General features: G+C 42.6%; 1 protein-coding gene across 3 annotated transcripts in view; it reads left to right on the forward strand.

Annotated features, from left to right (window-relative positions):
* LOC127655837 (protein capicua homolog) overlaps positions 1–20183 on the forward strand; it is a 57259-nt gene that overhangs the window by 13301 nt on the left and 23775 nt on the right. For 2 of the 3 annotated variants that reach the window (XM_052143836.1, XM_052143837.1), the window contains exons 3-4: positions 9794–9943; positions 10114–10270. In XM_052143836.1, coding sequence (XP_051999796.1) covers positions 9794–9943; positions 10114–10270 — 307 coding nt within the window. The remainder of the gene's footprint in view (positions 1–9793; positions 9944–10113; positions 10271–20183) is intronic. The other variant, XM_052143838.1, reaches the window with a different exon arrangement.

A 20183-nucleotide genomic window follows, 5' to 3' on the forward strand; every position in this document is an offset into this window, starting at 1 on the left:
CGTTACGATTATGTCTTATGTGTTGTTTATAAGGAAGAAGAGAATGTTAAGTGAGCACACACAACCTTCTTAATTTGTATTACTTCCCATACAGGACCCATACTTTTTGTGAGTGTTTAAAGCCACAGTTATTTTAGGTATGTTTTTATTTGTATGTATTAATATTTATGTGTTTATGTGTGTCTAAATGTATAGAAGACATTTCATGAAGGTTGTATTTTCCTTGTTTTAAGTTTTTGTGTTGACATCATTTAGACATATTGGGTATTAGTTGTGTGGCTTGTATGCTAGTGTGATTTTTGTGTCTATTCATTGAGTATTTATGAATGTATTCAATTGTGTGTGTGGTGGTAGCTTATTATCTGTGATCAAGAGTGTATGTATTGTAAAATTAAAAATTGTCAACAAAAATAATATTTTGTAGAATAGTTGTTTGATCTCATTTAACGTAACATGAGATCACATTAAACTCTAATGATGATGCGCGAGAATAGCACTGCAGCTCGCGCTTGATTGAGGAGAGGAAGAATTGCACAGATCACAGTCCAGATGCTCTCTAAAAACCACTTCAGGTGATGTAGATATTTTAAAATTATAAGGGAATTATACAAAAATACCAAATAAGTAAATACAGAAGCACAGTCGTTGTTAAAAAATAAGTAGAGCTGCTGCTCCACTGAAGCAAAACTTTCGTCAATCTTTAATGAATTTATATTTAATGTGTTATAACTTTAATAAAGTTCAAATAATATAGAAGCAAGTCATGTAAATAACTACAAACTCCGAAACTAGCATTTCTCTGTGCGGTCAGTGCCTCTTCTATGAGTTGCGCGAATGTCCCGATCTAAGAGGGGAGAGATTTAAACTGCAGCTGGATGATGCACACACTGTTGCGGGGACGCTCATCTCCCGAGCGCACACGCTTAATACAGCTAGATTATAACGTGATGGCTCATGACTAATTGAATCATAATATATTTCACTGTGCATTTCTTATCATGAAAATCAAGAAAATTGGCAATACGCAGCTTTATTAATAAGAGAGTTTGTTTTTTTTGGTAGTTAAAGATGGATTGAAGTGAACAGAGAGGTGAGAGAGGGTTGTCTTCACCCATTATACACTGCAACAAAATAGGTTTTTGATTTATTTTTGCTTGCTTTCCAATATTAATATCTAAATTAATGTTAAATATAATATTACAAATACAATTATATTAAAATATCTAAAAATCCTTTAAAAAAGATATATTCACCTGAGAAGCAGCATATAAGATATTTAGACCTGTGTTTGTCTTTACTGCACTTGCAGAATTATAACCAAGTGAAATAAATACACTTATATACCCTTATTTATTTCTTCTCAAGTAAATGTTTCTTGTTTTAAGTATTTTTTAGACCATTTTAATTGGAAAACAAGACAAAATAACTTAATAACAAGAGGATTTTTTGCAGTGAATTTATTTACTGAATTAAACTTAATAAAAAAGTATTTTCCCACTTTTAATTTATTGAATCTCATTTAGAGATAATTTTAAAAGATGAATTTGTCCTCTTTAATGTTAGTTAGCACATTTAATACAAACTTTTACAAGTCAGGCACAAGCTGAATAATCAGTTAATAATTGGTCGTTGCAACAATCGCTGAATAGTCATTCTAATAATTGTTAGATTAAAAGATTATCAAAATAATCCGTAGTTACAGCCCTAATATACTGCGTGATAGAGGGAGAGGGGGTGTGTGTGTGCATGCATGCATGTGTTCGTGTGTTAGAAATGTCAAGAAGGCCTTTGTAAAAAATGTAGGCACTAAACTTGTGGGCCTGCTTTGACTCGCAAGCTCATAAAAAAGCAGAAATGGACAATAACAAAGAGAGGCAGACACACATAGTCAAAAAATAAATTGTAAACCTGCAGAAAAATAAAAGCTCTAAATTGTAAGAGTCGGCCAAGAATGTTTTTGTAGTCTGGATTTGTGCCTTTATTTACATATTTTGTGCAGCATAGCTGTATGTTATTGTTGTTGTACTCCCATATTATAAAGTACATTAGCATAATGGACACCTAAAAGACATTTTGACTAATTGGTCATGAGGGCTTGCAGAGAGTTTTTATTCTGATTTGTGAACCAGTTGTCATGACACAGGAAAAAAACACAAGTAAACCAGATTCAATTCTTGAATTGTGCAATGGATAAAAATGTTCTCATCAGGATGATGCTGAGAGTAATAATTATATATAAGGCACATGTTTGAATAGAAGAGTGATTATAATGTCAGGTTGAAAATATTTTTGAATAAATTAATAAAATAAACCAATTAAACAGGCTTTGGAAAGAAGAAATATTCCAATATATTGTACTGTGTTCTCAAGGTAAAATGAAATGTGCTCCAAGTTAAAGTGTGAATATAATAGAAATAATACCTATATTTTAGAGAGAGAAATTATCTTCTATATTATCTATATTGTATTGATGCACTAATCATTGAACTCTGGAATTTCATGTTCAACTGTCATTTACCATTTATTTTCTTATTATTATGTACTGTAAACTGTAAGTTGACTTTTTATATTTGATGCAGCCTTTATGGTAGGTCTCTGCCTTGAAAGAGCATAGGACATGATCTCTTCCTTGTTCATATGTGCAGAGTTTTGAAACGTAATCTGTTGTGTGACTATGCAAGAATCATGTCTCTCCTTTCACCCTTGATGTTCTCTTAATGTTATTTTAACTCTTTATATTTTTCTCTTTTACCTTCTTATCTGTGTCAGCCTTTACTTTTTTCCCTCACCTTTATTTCTCTCTCTCTGTCTTTCTCTCACTCTCTGGTGCAGTGCAGAAGTGTTCTGTCTCTGATCATAGTGTTCCCAGGGATGCCACCCATTAGAGGGATTTCACCATGAGAACACAAACACATTTAAAAGATAGCACAGATAGACAGCATGTTATGATATACTTTTCGTATTTTTATATTTGTGTCCCATTTTTCTTTTATTTGACATTTTTAGGTTCATGTTAGTGTTCATTAAATGCTTGATTTCAATGTTAAATCTCAGCGGAGATCACAGGATCTGAAGACACATGCACATACATTCACAGAAGAGCCCCCATCTCCAGCGTTAATCTCTCCCCCACTCAAGTCTGTGTCTGGCAAAGCTTTGCAGTCGACTTTTTTATAGGATAGTGCTGCCCTCATGTGTAAAGAGAGTGCATTACAAGCACAGGAGAGCATTTCTAAAAAAAAAATGTATTTATGGTGCATGTCATGCACCTGCACCAAATTCACCAGATTCTGTCTAGCAGCAGCATAAATGCTATTGGTGAGTGGAGTTGAATAAATAGAGCTAGAAAAAGCTGTAGACTTGATGGATTGTTGGTAAGCTGCCATACTTCTTTGCTCTTCTCCTCCATATGTCCTTTGGAAAGCAGCTAAAATACTGGTGCTGGCAGATGGCAGCAGTGATATAAATATCATACAGAAGGGCACCGTGTGTTGTGTGTGTGTGTGTGTGTGTGTGTGGAGATGGTACCCTGGTCAGTGGTCACCAAAGTGGCATGAGTAACAGTACCCAGTAAAGATGTTGCCATGGCAACAGGGAGTGGGCTTTTTGAGATTGTGTTTTAATTTAAAAAAAAACAATGATTCGACAGGACTAAAAACAAATTGTTTTGGAGAATGGGGCTTACAGTGTTAACCCTTAATCATACCTAGCTTTACCCATTTCTACATGATAAAACAGACACTCACAGCTGATTAACTTATACAATATTTGAATGATTCTGAGAACTCTTAATTTGTGTAGATTAAGCTGTATCCTGATTGTCTTTTTACTAAAGTTGAAGGTGATGCATATGGTTATATTTTGCTTTAAGTCATTTTAAATGAATCAGCCAAGAAAGAGTTAAAACGTTGATAAAATAATCATAGTCTGAGCTGAAGGTATTCAGTGTGACCTGATTGGCTGATGCCAGGAGCTCAGTGCAAGCTCAATGGCTGAGAGAGAGATTAGCCCCTCCCTTTGCCATGACATTGTGTTAGATAGAGGAAACTTGTCTATTGACACATTCTTACTTCAGTATGATTTGTGTGTATTTCAGTACATCATCCGAGGGTGGGTAAATGCGTGTGCTCAAAGAATCTGTCTTTCTTTCTCAATCTTTTAGGAGATTCTTGTCTCTTTCTTTCTCTATAATTTTATAAACATCTTCACACATAAATTGAGCGAGGCCATTTTCACAACTCCCTCCTCCCCTCCTCTTCATAGAATGACTCCTGTTCTATTTTTATTTGCCTGAATTGCAAGGTTTCCCCTTCCCACCCATTGTCCCTCTTTTTTCTCAAACATTCCACAGCAACTGGTTTATTTTCATCCACTCTTATGTGTATGTTTGTTTAGTACTGCCATATGTAATGTGTAGGCTAATCTTCAGACAAGTGTTTCATCTATTACTGAGATGAAAATATTCTGTGGTTTCGTTGGCCACTGTGTTAGTGTGGCAAGTGCTACTACAGTCATGTATCTCTCTCTCTGTCTCTCTCTTTATCTCTTTCACACAAATCTTCCTCATTGTGGCGTGACTGTTTGTGAGGGGACTGGCTGATACTGGGCATAAGGCCAATATCCCTCTGCCCCATACAAACAAGTCAGTCACTGAACTCTTTCATGCTCAGCACACACATATAAACCTACCCACGGGCACAAAAATACTTGTATACACTGTGAGCATGCTCCTGTCATGCTGCCTGAGAGTTGTATAACAGCTGATAATAGTGCTTTTAAACTGTCACCTTTGTCTATGACGTCATCATTATCAGTCACTTCACTGGTCAATGTCCTGATGATGGCAAAAACAGTGGTCACTTAGCTTAATCTCTGACCTATGTTACTGCATTCAACCAAAACAAAACTCTCTGTTCTTAAGTAATGTAATAGCATGATAAAATAGTACAAGGTGAAAACCCCCCACAATGTTATTTTATGTGTTCTTTTTGTTCTTTCTCCTCTCATTTTGTAATATGTTTTTAGTTGCAATGTCTCCAAGTAAGGTACCGATCATGGTAAATATAATTTATGTCTTGCTTTATTTACTCATCACACTAAGCAATGAAGACCACAACCCTACTCCCACATTCACTCCTGTGAAGTGGTATAGCAGGCAGGTGTTCATGGCTTAAGTATATAATGTGATCTGAAGTATTAAAAGTTAAGTAAAATGTTGAATGCTACAGCATAGTTTATTGTATCTGTAATGACATTTGTTTACATTTCTTGTTATTTCCTGTTTCACAGCGTGAGTTCAAATGATGTGGCTTTAGTGTGAGAAACAGCTGAGGAAATGGACATGTTCAGTTTCCTCTAAATTACTTCTTGCATTAGTTACACGTGTGTGTGTGTGTGTGTGTGTGTGTGTGTGTGTGTGTGTGTGTGTGATGCAGTATCATAGCACAGGGGTCTTGGTGGGTAGAGAAAAGATTTCATGTTAAAACTGAATAACAGCTCACTAGTTCAGGACCACTGGGGCACAAGGGGGTGTATGGAATATTTTTGAGAAAAAGAGAAAAAAATGAATATAGAGTAAAGATTTTCCAAGTTTTACAATATTACAGTTTTTTTACATTCTTTTTTTCTAAGGACTACAAAGATGTTTATATTGAAGTAAAAAAATCTGTCTGTTTTATACATGTAATATTCCTCTTAAAGTAGGTAAAACAATTATATGTGGTCAACTTAATACACAGTAAATATTTTCCATATAATATCTAATCATTTCTTTTGGCTCTAGTAAAATGGTAATATAAACTCTTATTTAATTTTGCAAACAACATATTGTCTAGAATATCACTCTTATTTTTTTTCTCTATGCATTTGCAATATTGATTTATATTGATTTACTTAAATCTGCATGAATCAAAAAACTATTGAACGCGAAAAAAATAGGTGTATTACCTGTGGATTTATGGCGCTCCCTCCTTTAATATGGCGACACATGGTATTACATATTAACTGTTGTTTTGGAAGGAGGGAGCTTGTCCAAGTGATGATTCATGTCACGTGCCTTTGAGTCTTATTTATCTGTGCTCTTAATCGATGTGCTAATCATTATAATGCATCCCCTGTGTGTAACAATATAACCCATTATAAACACAACCCCTGGAATTATTAGAATACCTGCTGATACCAGCCGTACTTTTTGTTCAGTAAAAGGAGTGCAGGAGGTTCAGCGTCACAGTGGAACCAAATATCACGAGAACCCACGTAAAGTCATTTAAATATTTATTAGCTACTTTTTCAGCCGCGGCCAGTGGGAAGTCGAAAGGCAAAGCCGGATTTGCATATGACTGACATTCCAACCACTGATCTATATATATAATATATATGTTATATATAGATCAGTGATTCCAACGCACGCTCGCACCAATCAGCGTGTCGGATCGTCTTACGATAGTTGCGTGGAAGACCAATCGAAGAAAGCATTTGAAGAGTAAAAGGCGGGTCACGGGCTGGGCGAGGTTGACACACTGATAGAACAGAAGAGGGCAGTCTACTACACAACAGGAGGAGGGAGGGAAATAGAAAGAAAGAAAAGCTTGCGAAGCTAGAGAAATCGAGAGAAGAGTCGTGGCCAATTGAATAATGTTATGATACAACGACTTTTTTTTTTTTTACTACGAACAACTACGGTGCGACCTGGGAGGAGCACGTAAGCCGTCGCGGGTCGCCCCGGATCGGAACGCAGTGACCCCACAGCAGGAGAACCGCGATGGACCTTAAGGGCTATTAATACTGTTCAGACCCTTCATTTCATCACAGTAGCACAGCGCTGGATCATCTCTGTCCAGCTTTTCTTCTCTGTTTTGTATTTACCCCTGTTCTCCATAACGGGTCATTTAATTTCTGACCAGTTTTACGATAGTGTCAGAGCTGAGGCGAGGACTTCAGTGGTCGATTAGCCTTTTGGATGAGACTTATTGAGGCTGGGGTGTGTGCGAGGGAGGGAGTGACGGAGAAGGCATTTAAAACGAGAAGTCGCAGCGTTGGTTTAACTTGCAACTAGAATTCCGACCAGTTGAAAGTGTTTTACGTTTTAAACCGGATTCAGACAGCAATAGATAACGAAATAGCCCTTCGTAAAGAAAGTCGGTCATGTAAAATAAAGGAAAGAAGAACAAACGAAGCTTTCTTCGTTTAGCAGTAGATGCCCAGCATGCGGTGGTACAGTAAACATGGGTTTCATTTTCTTTGACATTATATGAAATGTTGCTATTATATTAGATTTAGTCTCTTGCGATGGTTAAAGTGGGATTGTGTGGAACAGTAGTATTTATAGCAAGCAAATGTAGACCATTTCAAACGGGCACACATTCACAGGACGAATAGTAAAACAAAATTAGGGGGGGAGGGTGGGGGGACACGGTCATTTTTCATGGACAACATTTCACGTAATTACAACTACAGTGTTATACCAGTGTAATTAGTAATCGTTCGTGTGGAACATTGCACATGTGGATAACGTTGTTTGGGTATTTAACCCGGTTGTCTTTGTACCCGAGACCCATGGTTTGGTAGTTTTTAGCTGTTGTTAAATCTGGGTGTTTTTCCGAGTACCATAACAGTTTTCAGCCGTGACATGAGCACAGGTTCTGTGGTAGCGCTCGGTGGTGCGGATGCGAGACCAGGGGCGTTCCCGAGGGGACGGACTCATCTGGTACTGTGCTGCTGAAACCAGGCCCGGATCTCCAAATGCCGCCCCTAAACCATGCAACCAACGTGGCGATGTAGAATGAGTCCGGTGACTGGTTGAACACTGGGCAGGATGTAATTGTGCGCTTGTTAATCAGAGATTAGTGAGGAAACCAGGCGTTGTATAAAAAGTGATCACATTGGATCAGATGTGGAACAGAATCTGGATATGCTAGTCATGCACTGACAGCCAGAAAGAATACCAGTGACCACGTGAAAAAAGATAGACGTGTATTACTTGTGGCTTTTATTAAAGCATGTCATCCTGACTGATTGATATTTGTATTTTTTAACTTTTGTGTTTATAAAGTCGCTTCCGTGGTGCGTCGCACCCCAAAGAATAATTTACACTCGCTCTGGGCTGTAATAGCGCCATCTCTTACACGCGAGCAAATCACTATGCTAACCTGCTAGTCTGGCAGATTTGGGCTTCCCATTTTCACGACGACTAAAAGCGTTTTCACGGTTTAAGCATTTCACTTTTAAATTTTGATGCCAGTATCGCTCTTTTATCTTTATACCCGCTATTAATACTTTTGTCGCCAACTAAATTATTAATTGTACATTTTATTTGCAAATCCCCCTGAGCCGAGGTGAGCTCAGGTCGCGGACTTTTGCACTACTCGAGTCCGAGGATAACCTCGAGGCCTACTTAACCCCTTCGTCCCCTCAGCCAACTGTCAATGTAAACAAGCTCAGACGAGGAGGAGGGGGCTTCATCATACAAAAACTACATCATCCAAATAAAACGAAACCTGTTCTTGCAAATCGAGCCACAACATTATAATCAAACAGCAGCGTACGTAATCATAACAACAACCAATGTACATGAAAGTGTTTTAACACCAAAATCGTCATTTGTTATTAATCTGCGCGTTCCTGGAGGTGGAACGTCGCTTGACTCCTTTCAGAGCGGTACCTGATAGCACACTGTTATCATTTTCCCCATGGATATCTGGTGTCTGAGCCAATAAATCTGAGGAAATAGAAGAATGTGATCATAAACTAAATATCAAAGTATTGGACGACGGTGTGTCATTACACGATAGAACATTTGGTACCAACATGAAGAAACTCCTGTAGACGGATGTTGACAGCATGTTTTATGGGCGCTTGTTTTCATCGCTGGATTTAACATCATCTGTCTGGGAAAAGCATCAGTTGGAAACTTCTATTTTAATCCCAAGAACTTGCGTTATTTGATATCAGATAAACATTTGAAACAGTACCTCTTTTTAGTGGACATTTTACATGCTTGTTAATTTTTCTGTAAAATAAAAAAGTATTCAAGGATCCTCGACCATGTTTTCATCGGACAACCCGCAGTATCTTCGCCAGGGACTCAGTATGTTTGGTCAGTCATTATTATTTAACCTGTCTTATAAAAGAAAACGTGCTCTGTTGCGACTTTATTACAACATTCTTAAAATGTGGCTATGAAGTAATCACAAAATAAGTGTATGAACATATTAACTTGAATAGGCTTTATAGTGCCAGAAACATATTCATGAGTTATTTTGAAGTGATTGATTATCGATAAATGCAATATGACTCACAGAGACAACATTTCAGCCACGTACCTTCTTCATGATTGTTTTAATCGAGTGGTATCTTGTTTGTTTTGATGAAACAATATGCCCAGTTTATTCTTCTACCATTCAGTCATTTTAACATGATAGCGTTGACTGAATATGTGACCAGTCATTTAGTTGTTTTCCTGAAATGTTTTGGTCTCTTCGTTTAAATTAAATTTTTTTTGTCTGTCCTTGCTCTCCCTCCTTCATTTGTCTATGAGATTACTTTCGTATACTTAGTAATTATTCAGTTAATATGGAGTGACACTGAGATGTTTAAATCCCAGTACCATAAACACATCTGTGACACATCTGTTTATTACAATCCCATTAATAAATATTATGGCATGATATTTATCATCTGGATACATAAAGTCATTTACAGTATGTGGCTTGTCAGTCTTTGATTTAGATGTTGATATGGTTGATAACATGGTGTTAATACTGGCTAGAATGAATGCTCTTATTTTCTTCTGTAGTGTGGACTAATGTAGAGCCCAGATCGGTTCCAGTGTTTCCTTGGCATTCATTGGTCCCTTTCCTGGCACCCACTCAATCAGATCCATCGGCTCAACCTGGTGAGGGCCAACAAAATGTCAGTCTTCCACAGACAGCCTCTTTGAAGAAAGGTATTGTGTGATTCCAAAATTAGCTGAAATGTGTTTGTAAACATTCAGCTCTGTAACTCTAGCTGCTGTGATTTTGCTATTACCCAATCCAAGGATTGACTTCAGAGGTTGCCAGATTGTGGGGGATTCATTAAAGTTGCTTTAATGAGTGACCCATCTTTCTCTTTTAGAGTCTCAGAGCGGGTCAGTGCTGAAGGATTTTATAGAGGGAGCACCTAACCCTTCCTCACGCCCCACTCCCTCCGCTGATGAACTGCCCCCGGAGAGAGAGAAGGATGCAGAGAGAGAGAGGCCTGACAGTGAAACGGAAAGTGATGTGGATGATCTGTAAGTGTGTGTGGGATGCGTCAGTCTCTTTGAATGTATTCCGTTGCTGGTGTTTCTGTGTGAGGAAATAGCTGCATAATGACACCACAAAGAAAAGAGAGAACAAAAGCATTTCACTTACTCCTGTGCCTGTGTATGAATCACTGGAGCAAACCAGAGGCAGTTTATTTTAATGAACTGAATAGACATCTCTCTCTATCTATTGTTGACCCTCTCTTTTTTGTTATTTTTTTTTAAATAAGTTACTTTTATTATCAAGTTATATGGTATAGTTCCTGCTAAATGTTTTTTACCCATTAAGCTTACTTTATTATCTTTTGTAATGCATCCATCCCTATTTCGCACACTGGAGATTACAGACAGGTTAAAGCTCTTTGTTTTCTGTCTTGGTGGTAAGCTGCAAAGCAGTAGCTCATCGACACAGTGTAATTGTCTTGGTACATTCTGCTGTGTTGATTGAAAGGCCCTAAATATTTTCTGCGAATGAAATTGGTGGATCTTTTGGCCATGTTTTGGGCCATAGTCACTATGCAGTCGTGACAGCGTAATTATTATCTGTTGAGTAATACCATAATGCTTTTATAACAAAAAAAATCCATCACCATAACAATGTACATACAATAGAAATATTTAATCTCCAAAATGAATTTAATAAAATTACATGGATGATGGAATGTTGCTTAAGGAGGTCTTTGGGCCTCATAATTGGAAAAAACAGGCAGCTGTTATAAAGTGACAACAGTGGAAATTCATCCTGTGTAGTCTTTGAAGTAATGCAGCATGGTTTTGTATCATGAGTGGTTTTATATCAGCGTTGCACAAGTAAATGTATATCAACTCAGGAGTAAATCATTGTGTGTATATTAAAGAGAGGATCTGTGTGTGAGAGAGAAATAGTACCTTTTTTTAAGCAAGGAATATAAAGGTGTTGTGTATGATTAATAGGGGTAGATGGGGGAAAAACAATGTAGTATTACATTGCAATAACCTTTGGTCAATGTTTGGAATCATTACAATTATGCAAAGTACCAATATTTTGATTGTTGTTTGAATTATTTTATATATTTGGTATTAGAATCTAAATGGATCACACGCATAATGCATTCAGCAGGGTGGGGCTGAATGATTTGGACAAAAAGATTTTGATTATTTTGAAAAATGTTGCAGTTGCGATTTGAATGATATGACAAAGAAAAAAAAAACATAAGTAATTCCTTTTGACCAAAATGAAACCATGTTTTGCCCTTGCTCTACTGTCGACCAGAAATGCTGTTCTAGAAACGGTATTCACTAGACAATAATATAAAATATAGATATATCGATTATTAGGCTTGGGATCGATGCATGATAATCTGAAGATTTTCCCAATCTTATATATATATATATATATATATATATATATATATATATATATATATATATATATATATATATATATATATATATATATTATTCAAATATAAATAGGGCTGCTCGTTGCACAATAGTCTTTGTCTCTTCAGACATATTTCTCAACACAACTTTGGTAAAGTGAGAGCAGCAGGGTTAATAAAATGTTGGTTGAACACTGGACGCATCTGGCGGATGACATGGGGCGTTCTAAAATTCAAAATAATTATTTAGTTTCTACAAAGGTACGCACGTAGCACCAACACTCAGCGTCAACATTCTGAAGTGCCACGGAGTGCAAGTCGCGTAGTTTTCCATTAAATTTGACTCAAATCATTAGCAAAGTACAAAGATTATTTACAGTAGTTGCTTCGTTCCATTCAACTTGAATGTGGGATATTCCAACTTGATATCTCCGAACTCCGACAATAAATACATTACATTGCCAAATGCTCGGAAGATGACGTGTAAGGAAATCAAAACTGCAATGCTCCCATTAGCTTAATGGGTGTTTGACACATCTCTCACCAGAGATGTCTCCTAGCAACTCATCTGATAAACAATGCTGCAATGCTAGCATTTGTGCTACAGGTGTAGGATTATGAAAAGAGAGTATAACATACCATGTTTTATATACTTGTTTTGCAAATATGCATTGTCGTGCAAGCCTATAAGAATTGAGATTATCCGGATGTCACTGACGTAGTAGCAGAAGAATTCTGGGAAAATGTATAAAAAAATTGTTGTAGCGGTGTGTGGGCACCCGCCATTGTATGACACAACTTCATACATGTACAGATACCGGACGAAAAAAGACATCGCTTGGAGGAAAGTGAGCAAGGAAGTTGCACCACCTGGTTAAAGTTCTGAAAATATGCGGGTCTACTTGATTCCAGCTATTGATTGTACTTTACTATGCACCAAGTCGTAGAAGCCCCTCCTCCTGTCCGTTTCCGGAAGAGAAGGGGAATACTCGCGGTTTCGCGTTACTTGTGCGAATGTGAGTTTAAACACAAATTTAGAATCCAGCAGTCAAACTCGTGTAAGCAATGCGAGGTGAAAAGTTTCTTCGCGTTGTATGTGAATGCACCAATAGTAACAACATGTTTGAAGTCAAGCACCTGTACAGACACCCGTGAACTGCACTGTGAAAAAAAATTCGCGTGGTGAATTTTTTTTTTAAACATATATTTAAGGTTTTTAAGTGCCTTCCTGAGCCTGTCCTACAAATATTTTTTCTCTCTCAAATTTTTTTTCTCTATATTAATAAAATAAAATAATTTCAGCTGAATTTTTTTTTTTTCTTTTCTTTTTTTTTGTTGCATTCTAGCTAACAATTAGCATGCGGTACCAACCTCGGTCACCAGGTGCCACTATCAGTTAGCATGCAATCTTATGCTTACAAGGTGACAGATGGCAGCTGTGCTACTTTGTGTTGATTTATAGTTGTATAATACTCTAACAAGAATGTTTTGCAAATCTTAATCAACGAAATAAACATATATAATGTTTGAGAGTCTACTAATACATGAAATCCCACAATTAAATGAATATACCGACTCGGTTACTAACGTAACCTCGGTTCCCTGAGAGGAGGGAACGAGTATTGCGTAAGTAGCTTACGCTATGGGAAAACTCCGTTTCTCGAGAAATATTGAAGTCTTTATGTAAAACGCATTGCAGCTGCACAGCAGACAGCAATGAGCGAGGCAGCTCGGTCATTGGCTGTGCTGCGGCAACTTGCTCGAACCAATGGCGGGGCGACTCTGAACGCGCGACCAATGGGCGCGCTTTGCGCTCGCACGCTCAGAGCCCGCCAAGATGGGCATGGCTAGGGCTATATATTAGGCGCCCCGTCATGAGAGTTCTTTAGGTTCAATCGACTGAAGCGAACTGACCAAGCACAAGCACGGCAGCTTACGCAATACTCGTTCCCTCCTCTCAGGGAACCGAGGTTACGTTAGTAACCGAGTCGCTCCTCTCGAGAGGTCTCTCCTATTACGTAAGTAGCTTACGCTATGGGAACACCATGCAAAATGCCGTGCGTGCTGACTTCGCTCTATAAAGCCAGAGGCAGATGCCTGAGCCTTAAAGCAAAGTGATTATTCAACGAGCCGCCAACGGCGAGCTATATAATGGGATAATACAGAGCCTTTGCCCCAAGGTGGCCCATGGTGGGGCTCATTGTAAAAACATAAGCACATATCTTATGTACTGATTTTCTTTTTTTTTTTTTTTTACTTACTGATATGCATAAAAACCCTCTAAGTCAGTCAGAGACGGACCTTATAAGGGAGGAGATAATGCTCAGCAAATACATACTCCAGTTCATACTACAGTCAGGCTGATAGAATGTTGGAATGCCATGAGGGGACCTGTAGGTTATAAAACCTGATAAATGTCGAGGCGAGGCCCAGCCTGCCGCCGCACAAATATCTTCAATGGGTATCCCACTCGACCACGCCCACGAGGAGGCCATGCTCCTCGTAGAGTGAGCTCTGACGCCTAAGGGGCATTGAAGGCCCTTGGCTTCATAAGCCAGCTATAGCATCCACTATCCAGCGATATTCTTTGCTTTGAAACTGCGAGACCTTTAGTGCGGCCGCCAAAGCATACAAATAATTGTTCCGTCTGTCTGAACGGGGCAGAACGTTCCAAATATACTCTGAGCGCCCTGACCGGGCAGAGTAAATTAGCGCCGCTTTGTCTGCTGGAGACGATAGTGCTCCAGAGATATAACCTGTACTCTGAAGGGTGTGGAGAGCACTTTAGGAATATACCCGTGCTTTGGCCTAAGGACAACTCTGCAGTCGTTAGGTCCAAATTCCAGGCAAGCAGCGTTGATGACAGCACGTGCAGGTCGCCCACTCTCTTGACTGTGGCGGCGCCAGCAAGAGCGCAGTTTTGAGCGAGAGCTGTTTAAGGTGCATGGTTCGGAGAGGTTCGAACGGGCACTCTTGAGTGCGTCCAGGACCGTGGCCAGGTCCCAGATCGGCACCGAGGGGGCGAGGAGGGTTCATCCTCCTAGCCTCTTAGGAAACGAATGATTAGGTCGCTTTTCCCTAATGAGCGCCCCTTGTCAGGATTGTGTGACGCCACTATGGCAGCCACATAGACTTTGAGCGTGGAGGGTGTGCGCCCGCCTCCAGCAGCTCTTGCAAGAAGGCGAGTACACTTGGTATCTCGCGACGATTTGGGGTTCAAGCTCTTGGTATCACACCAGTCACTGAACACTTTCCACTTTTGGGCATATAAGCGCCTAGTAGGGCGCTCACGCCTCAGTGATGGTTCTCAACACTCCACTGGGGAGGTTCTCGGAACCCGCTGAGGGGCCATGCATGAAGGGCCCACAGATCGGGCGGGATGAAGAATCATCCCGTTGGCCTGCCTGAGGAGGTCCAGCCTCAACGGAATCGGCCATGGGGCAGATTGCATCATCTGCATCAGTTCTGGAAACCACATCTGGTTCTTCCAGAGTGGGGCTACTAGGAGCACTGCACATTTCACTTCCCTGATCCGACTGATGACCTGAGGTAGCGATCGGGGGAAAAGCATACTAGGGGCGGTTCAGCCAGACTTGGGCGAATGCGTCCGTGCTTTCTGAGAAGAAAAGAGGGCAGTGCGCATTTTCCCTGGAGGCGAAGAGGTCGACCTCTGCATCGCCAAAGGTTTGCCATAACCACTGAGCCGTCAGGGGGTGGAGAGACCATTCCCCTGGGAGAACTTTGTCTCTGGACAGCATGTCCGCTCCCTGGTTCAGGACGCCTGGCACATGCGCTGCTCTCAGCGAGCGCAGGTTGTGCTGTGACCATAAGATGAGCTCCTGGCCATAGAGTGCAGGGAGCTCGACCTGAGTCCACCCTGGCGATTTATATACGATACTACCGTCATGTTGTCCGCTCGACCAGGACGTGTTCGCTTTTCAGGTACGGAAGCAGGGCTCTGAGAGCCAAGGCGACCGCTTCATTTCCAGACAGTTTATATGTAGGCACTTTTCCGGTTTGACCAAAAGCCGGAGACAGGCCTGCCCTCGAAAAGGGCCCCCATCCTATTTTGGAGGCATCTGTCGTGATCATTTTTCTCCGTGTGTTCACGCCCAGACTCACGCCGGTTTGATACCAGTCGACGGCTTTCCAGGGCGCCAGGGCTTTTATACAGCCGTGATTCGCTCTGATTAAAAAGTGGCCCGAGCGCCACGCGTGAGTGGGGACACGGCTCTTGAGCCAGCGTTGGAGAGGACGCATGTGCAACAATCCTAGCTGGAGTACAGCTGATGCCGAGGCCATGAGACCGAGCATCCTTTGAAATCGCTTTGACGGGCGCGCGCTGCCGCTGTGAATGATGTTGCAAGGCGCCGAATAGCGAGCGCGCTCTGATGAGAGGCGCCGTCATCTGCACTGAGTCTAGCACTATTCCCAGAAAACAGATATTTTGGCTGGGGATAGCACGCTCTTTGCAAAATTGATTCTCAGACCCAGGCATTCTAGATGGCTGATAATCCAAGATCTGTGCGTTGTTAACTGACTCTCTGATTGTGCTATGATTAGCCAATCGTCGAGGTAATTCAGTATTCGCGACTCCCGCTGTCTCGGGAAGTGCTGCGTCCATACATTTCGTGAATGTACGGGGGCCAATGATAGGTCGAATGGTAGTACTGTGTACTGGTATGACTGTCCCTCGAAGCTGAATCTCAGAAAAGGCCTGTGATGAGGTGCTATCGGGATGTGAAAGTAAGCGTCTTTCAAATCCACTGATAGGAACCAATCCCGGGCTGAACTTGCGCGAGGATATGTTTGGTCGTTAACATTCTGAACGAGCTGAATCATTAAAGCTTTGTTCAGATGTCTGAGATCTAGGATGGGGCGGAGGCCACCGTCCTTTTCGGACGAGAAAATAGCGGCTGTAAAAACCCGCCTCGCTCATAGAGGGAGGGACAGTTTCTATAGTGCCCTTCTCTATCAGTTTGAGCACCTCGGTGCGTAGAACATGTGAAACATCTTTCCTCACTTTCGTCTCGACCACCGCTGAAAAGCAGGGTGGTCTTTGAAGCGAGTAACCGTGTTTTATTATGTTCAAAACCCATTTCGGTATGTCGGGGATTTTTTCCCAGGCTTTTGCTCGCACAGATATGGGCTGAATGCTGGCTGGGGGCGTGTCGCAGTGACGTATGGGCCCCACCTGCGAATCGCCTTGTGCTAACACTGAGCTTACAGCTCTCAGAAGCGCAGGCGCGTGCTGAGCAGCTTTGTTGAGTGCCGAGTGCAGGGGTGCGTGTGAGATTACAGGCACGCGTTCTATCTCCATAATGCTCGCAGCATGAGCTGGAGAAATGTTTGAAACTGTATCGACAGTGTTTACGGGTGGGGGTGCATACATTGTAATAGACACGCGCGCCACTTTCATAAAGCTTCCGCTCTTAGCGGGAGTTTCTGGCTCGTGCGTCGCATCTGTGATGCTCGCGGCATGAGCCAGAGAACTGTTTGAAACTGTATGGGCAGCTTATGGGTGGGGTGCATATACTGTAGTAGGCACGCCGCCACTTTCATAAAGCCTCCCGCCATGGCGGGGGTTTCTGGCCATGCATACAGTGTTTGTGTGTAGGGGTGCATGCATGACAGCAGGCACGCGCGCTACCTTTATAGTATTTCCTGCTTTTACTGGGGAAGTGTTTATAACTGTGGGAACAGTGCTTGTGTGTAGTGGTGCATATATGACAATAGGCACACGATCTACATTTATGGGGCGTCCAGCTGGAGCTGGGGAAGTATTCGGCACTGTTTGGACAGTATTGATATGTGGGAATGCGCACTTTAGTGTGGACACGTGACCCCTTAGTGACACACGCAGAAAATGACTCTTTTTGTGATTTTTGTGTGTCGCCGTTAAAACGGCGTTTGATTGCAGGTGAGCGAGTTCTGTGACTGGCCCATTGACTGCTGTACAGACATTTCCATCCGCCTGTAAGGGGACTGGGTAATGTTTTACACGTTTTGGAGAGAGTGGTCCGGCTTTTGCGAGACACGCACTCTCTCTTTTTCTTCCTATGGCTAGGAAGACTTACGAGGCTCCGGGTTCAGCACGATCTTGGGCCGAGGTCCCCGTCGCTCAGGCGGCTGCTTTCGGTTAGCGGAATGCGAGCGGCGTCGAGCGTCTGTTCCAGGTCTGTTTATTGGCTGGGAGACGGGAGGCGCCGCTCTGGCTCGCTGCTGCTGCTGAGGCGGTCTCTGGCGGCTCTGTGACGAGCTGGAGCGCTTGGGCAGGAAGTGACGCATAGCCTGCGAATCCTTCCGAGCTTCAGTGAAGCGTTCCACGAACTCTCTTACCGCCGGTCTGAACAGGCCGCTTGGAGTGATAGGCGCGTCGAGGAATGGCGCCTTATCCGCGTCCTTCATCTCCGTTAAGCGCCAGCCACAGATGGCGCTCAAGGACAGTCAGGTTAGCCATGGCCCGGCCGATGGATTGGGCGGTGGCCTTTGTGGCTCGCAGGGCTACATCAGTGGCGCTGCGCAGGTCCTTGAAAGCCTCAGGTTCAGGTCCAGACTAGTCCATGGTGCGGAGAAGTTTGGCCTGATAAACTTGCAGAACAGCCATGGAATGAAGCGCTGACGCAGCTTGGCCGGTGGCGGCGTATGCGCGACCGGCGAGAGCTGAGGTAGATCGGCAGGGCTTCGAGGGATGAGAAGCTTTGGCTTTCCATCCAGCGGTGGAGGGTGGGCACAGATGGTTGGCCACAGCCTCCTCGAGGGGCGGGGTTCCCTCGTAGCCTCTTTCTCTCGTGCCGTCTACCAAGGAGAGCGAGGAAGAGAAAGAAGGCTTCAGGCGAGCAGAGTGCTGGGCTTTCCACGACTTTGTGAGTTCGTTGTGAACTTCGGGGAAGAAAGGGGAGGGTCTCTGTCGAGGGGCCTGCCGGCGCCGCTGTAGGAACCACTCGTCCAGCCGGCTGCGGGCGGGTTCTTACGGAGAAGACCAGTGGAGCCGGAGGTCTTCCACGGCTTTAGATAGGATGCGGACGATCTCCGAGTCCATGCTGGTGCCCGTGCTCGTGTCCGCTAATGTTGATGGCGCGGGGTCGAAGGCCGAGCCCGGCCAGTCGTCGGATGCAGCGTCAATGGAAAGGCTGTCATCCTTTTCACCGTCGTCCCCTGATGCGCCGAACGAGACGAGACCCACCGCTCTGTTGGAGGGGTGCTGCTCCGCCTGCGTGAAATGGACTGGCGGCGGGGAGTTCTCGGGTAGTGGTGAAGCACGCGGGGACTGGCCCGGCGTGACGTCACTGAAGTCCGCGTGCTCTGGCGGCCTCTGTGAGCGGCGCTTTTTCTTGCGCGGCTCGAACAGAGGGACGGCAGCACGGTGGTAGCAGGCTCGCTCGCGGGCGGCGGCGGCGAGCGCGCAGCTCGGTGAGGCCCAGGGAGTCACATTCGGGGCATCCGCCTCGAGTGAGAGCAGCTTCTGCGTGGTCGGGTCCCAGGCAGCGAGTGCAGATAATGTGACGGTCCCCGTCAGGAAGAAGGCCTCTGCACGAGGCGCAGGTGGAAGGCATTTGGAACAACGCCTCGAAATTGCTCTTTTACTAAAATATCGAAAGCGTCGCAGAGGCGAACACTTGCAAAGTAGCTTAGCAAAAGGATATCAGGGTGATGCGCGCCGGATGGCGTAGCAGAAGGCTTTGAAGGCGGATGAAGGCGCCGGCGTCCTCGTAGCAGTCCTGCTGTAGGCTTGTCGACGGCGGGCGAAAAGACTCCAATAATCCGGAGGATCCAGCGAAGAGAAGGTCTTCGCTGAAGGAGATTAAATCTAAAGAACTCTCATGACGGGGCACCTAATATATAGCCCTAGCCACGCTCATCTTGGCGGGCTCTGAGCGCGCGAGCGCGAAGCGCACGGCCATTGGTCGCGCGTTCAGAGTCGCCCCGCCATTGGTTCGAGCAAGTTGCCGCAGCACAGCCAATGACCGAGCTGCCTCACTCATTGCTGTCTGCTGTGCAGCTGCAATGCGTTTTACATAAAGACTTCAATATTTCTCGAGAAACTGAGTTTTCCCATAGCGTAAGCTACTTACGCAATAGGAGAGACCTCTCGAGAGGGAACTTAGGTTACGTACGTTTCATATTACATTCATTGTTAAGTGTGACAACGGAAGTTAACTCTGATTGTTTGATGACATTCACCACCGGTAATATCTTTGATGTTACTGATATTGTGCTCTTTTTTTTTTTCATATTAACAATTTTTATTGATTCACATAGAACATCGGAAAACAAAACATATATACACAGAATCAACATTAGCCCCCACTATTACCCCTCCCAACCCAATCCCACCCTGGCCCCCAACAAGATCCCAGTGGTCATACATGATATAGACACACAAAAATAATAATAATAAATAAAAATATAATAATAATAATCACACATCTATAAATGACAGATATCCGCCCTATTTCTCCACGAACAAGTTACATTTCCTCATTCTTCTAAATGATTGTAGTGTAATAGTAATAATGTTTAGCTAATAAATTATTATA

Source organism: Xyrauchen texanus, chromosome 15, assembly GCF_025860055.1.
Source record: "Xyrauchen texanus isolate HMW12.3.18 chromosome 15, RBS_HiC_50CHRs, whole genome shotgun sequence".
Taxonomy (NCBI): Eukaryota; Metazoa; Chordata; class Actinopteri; order Cypriniformes; family Catostomidae; genus Xyrauchen; species Xyrauchen texanus.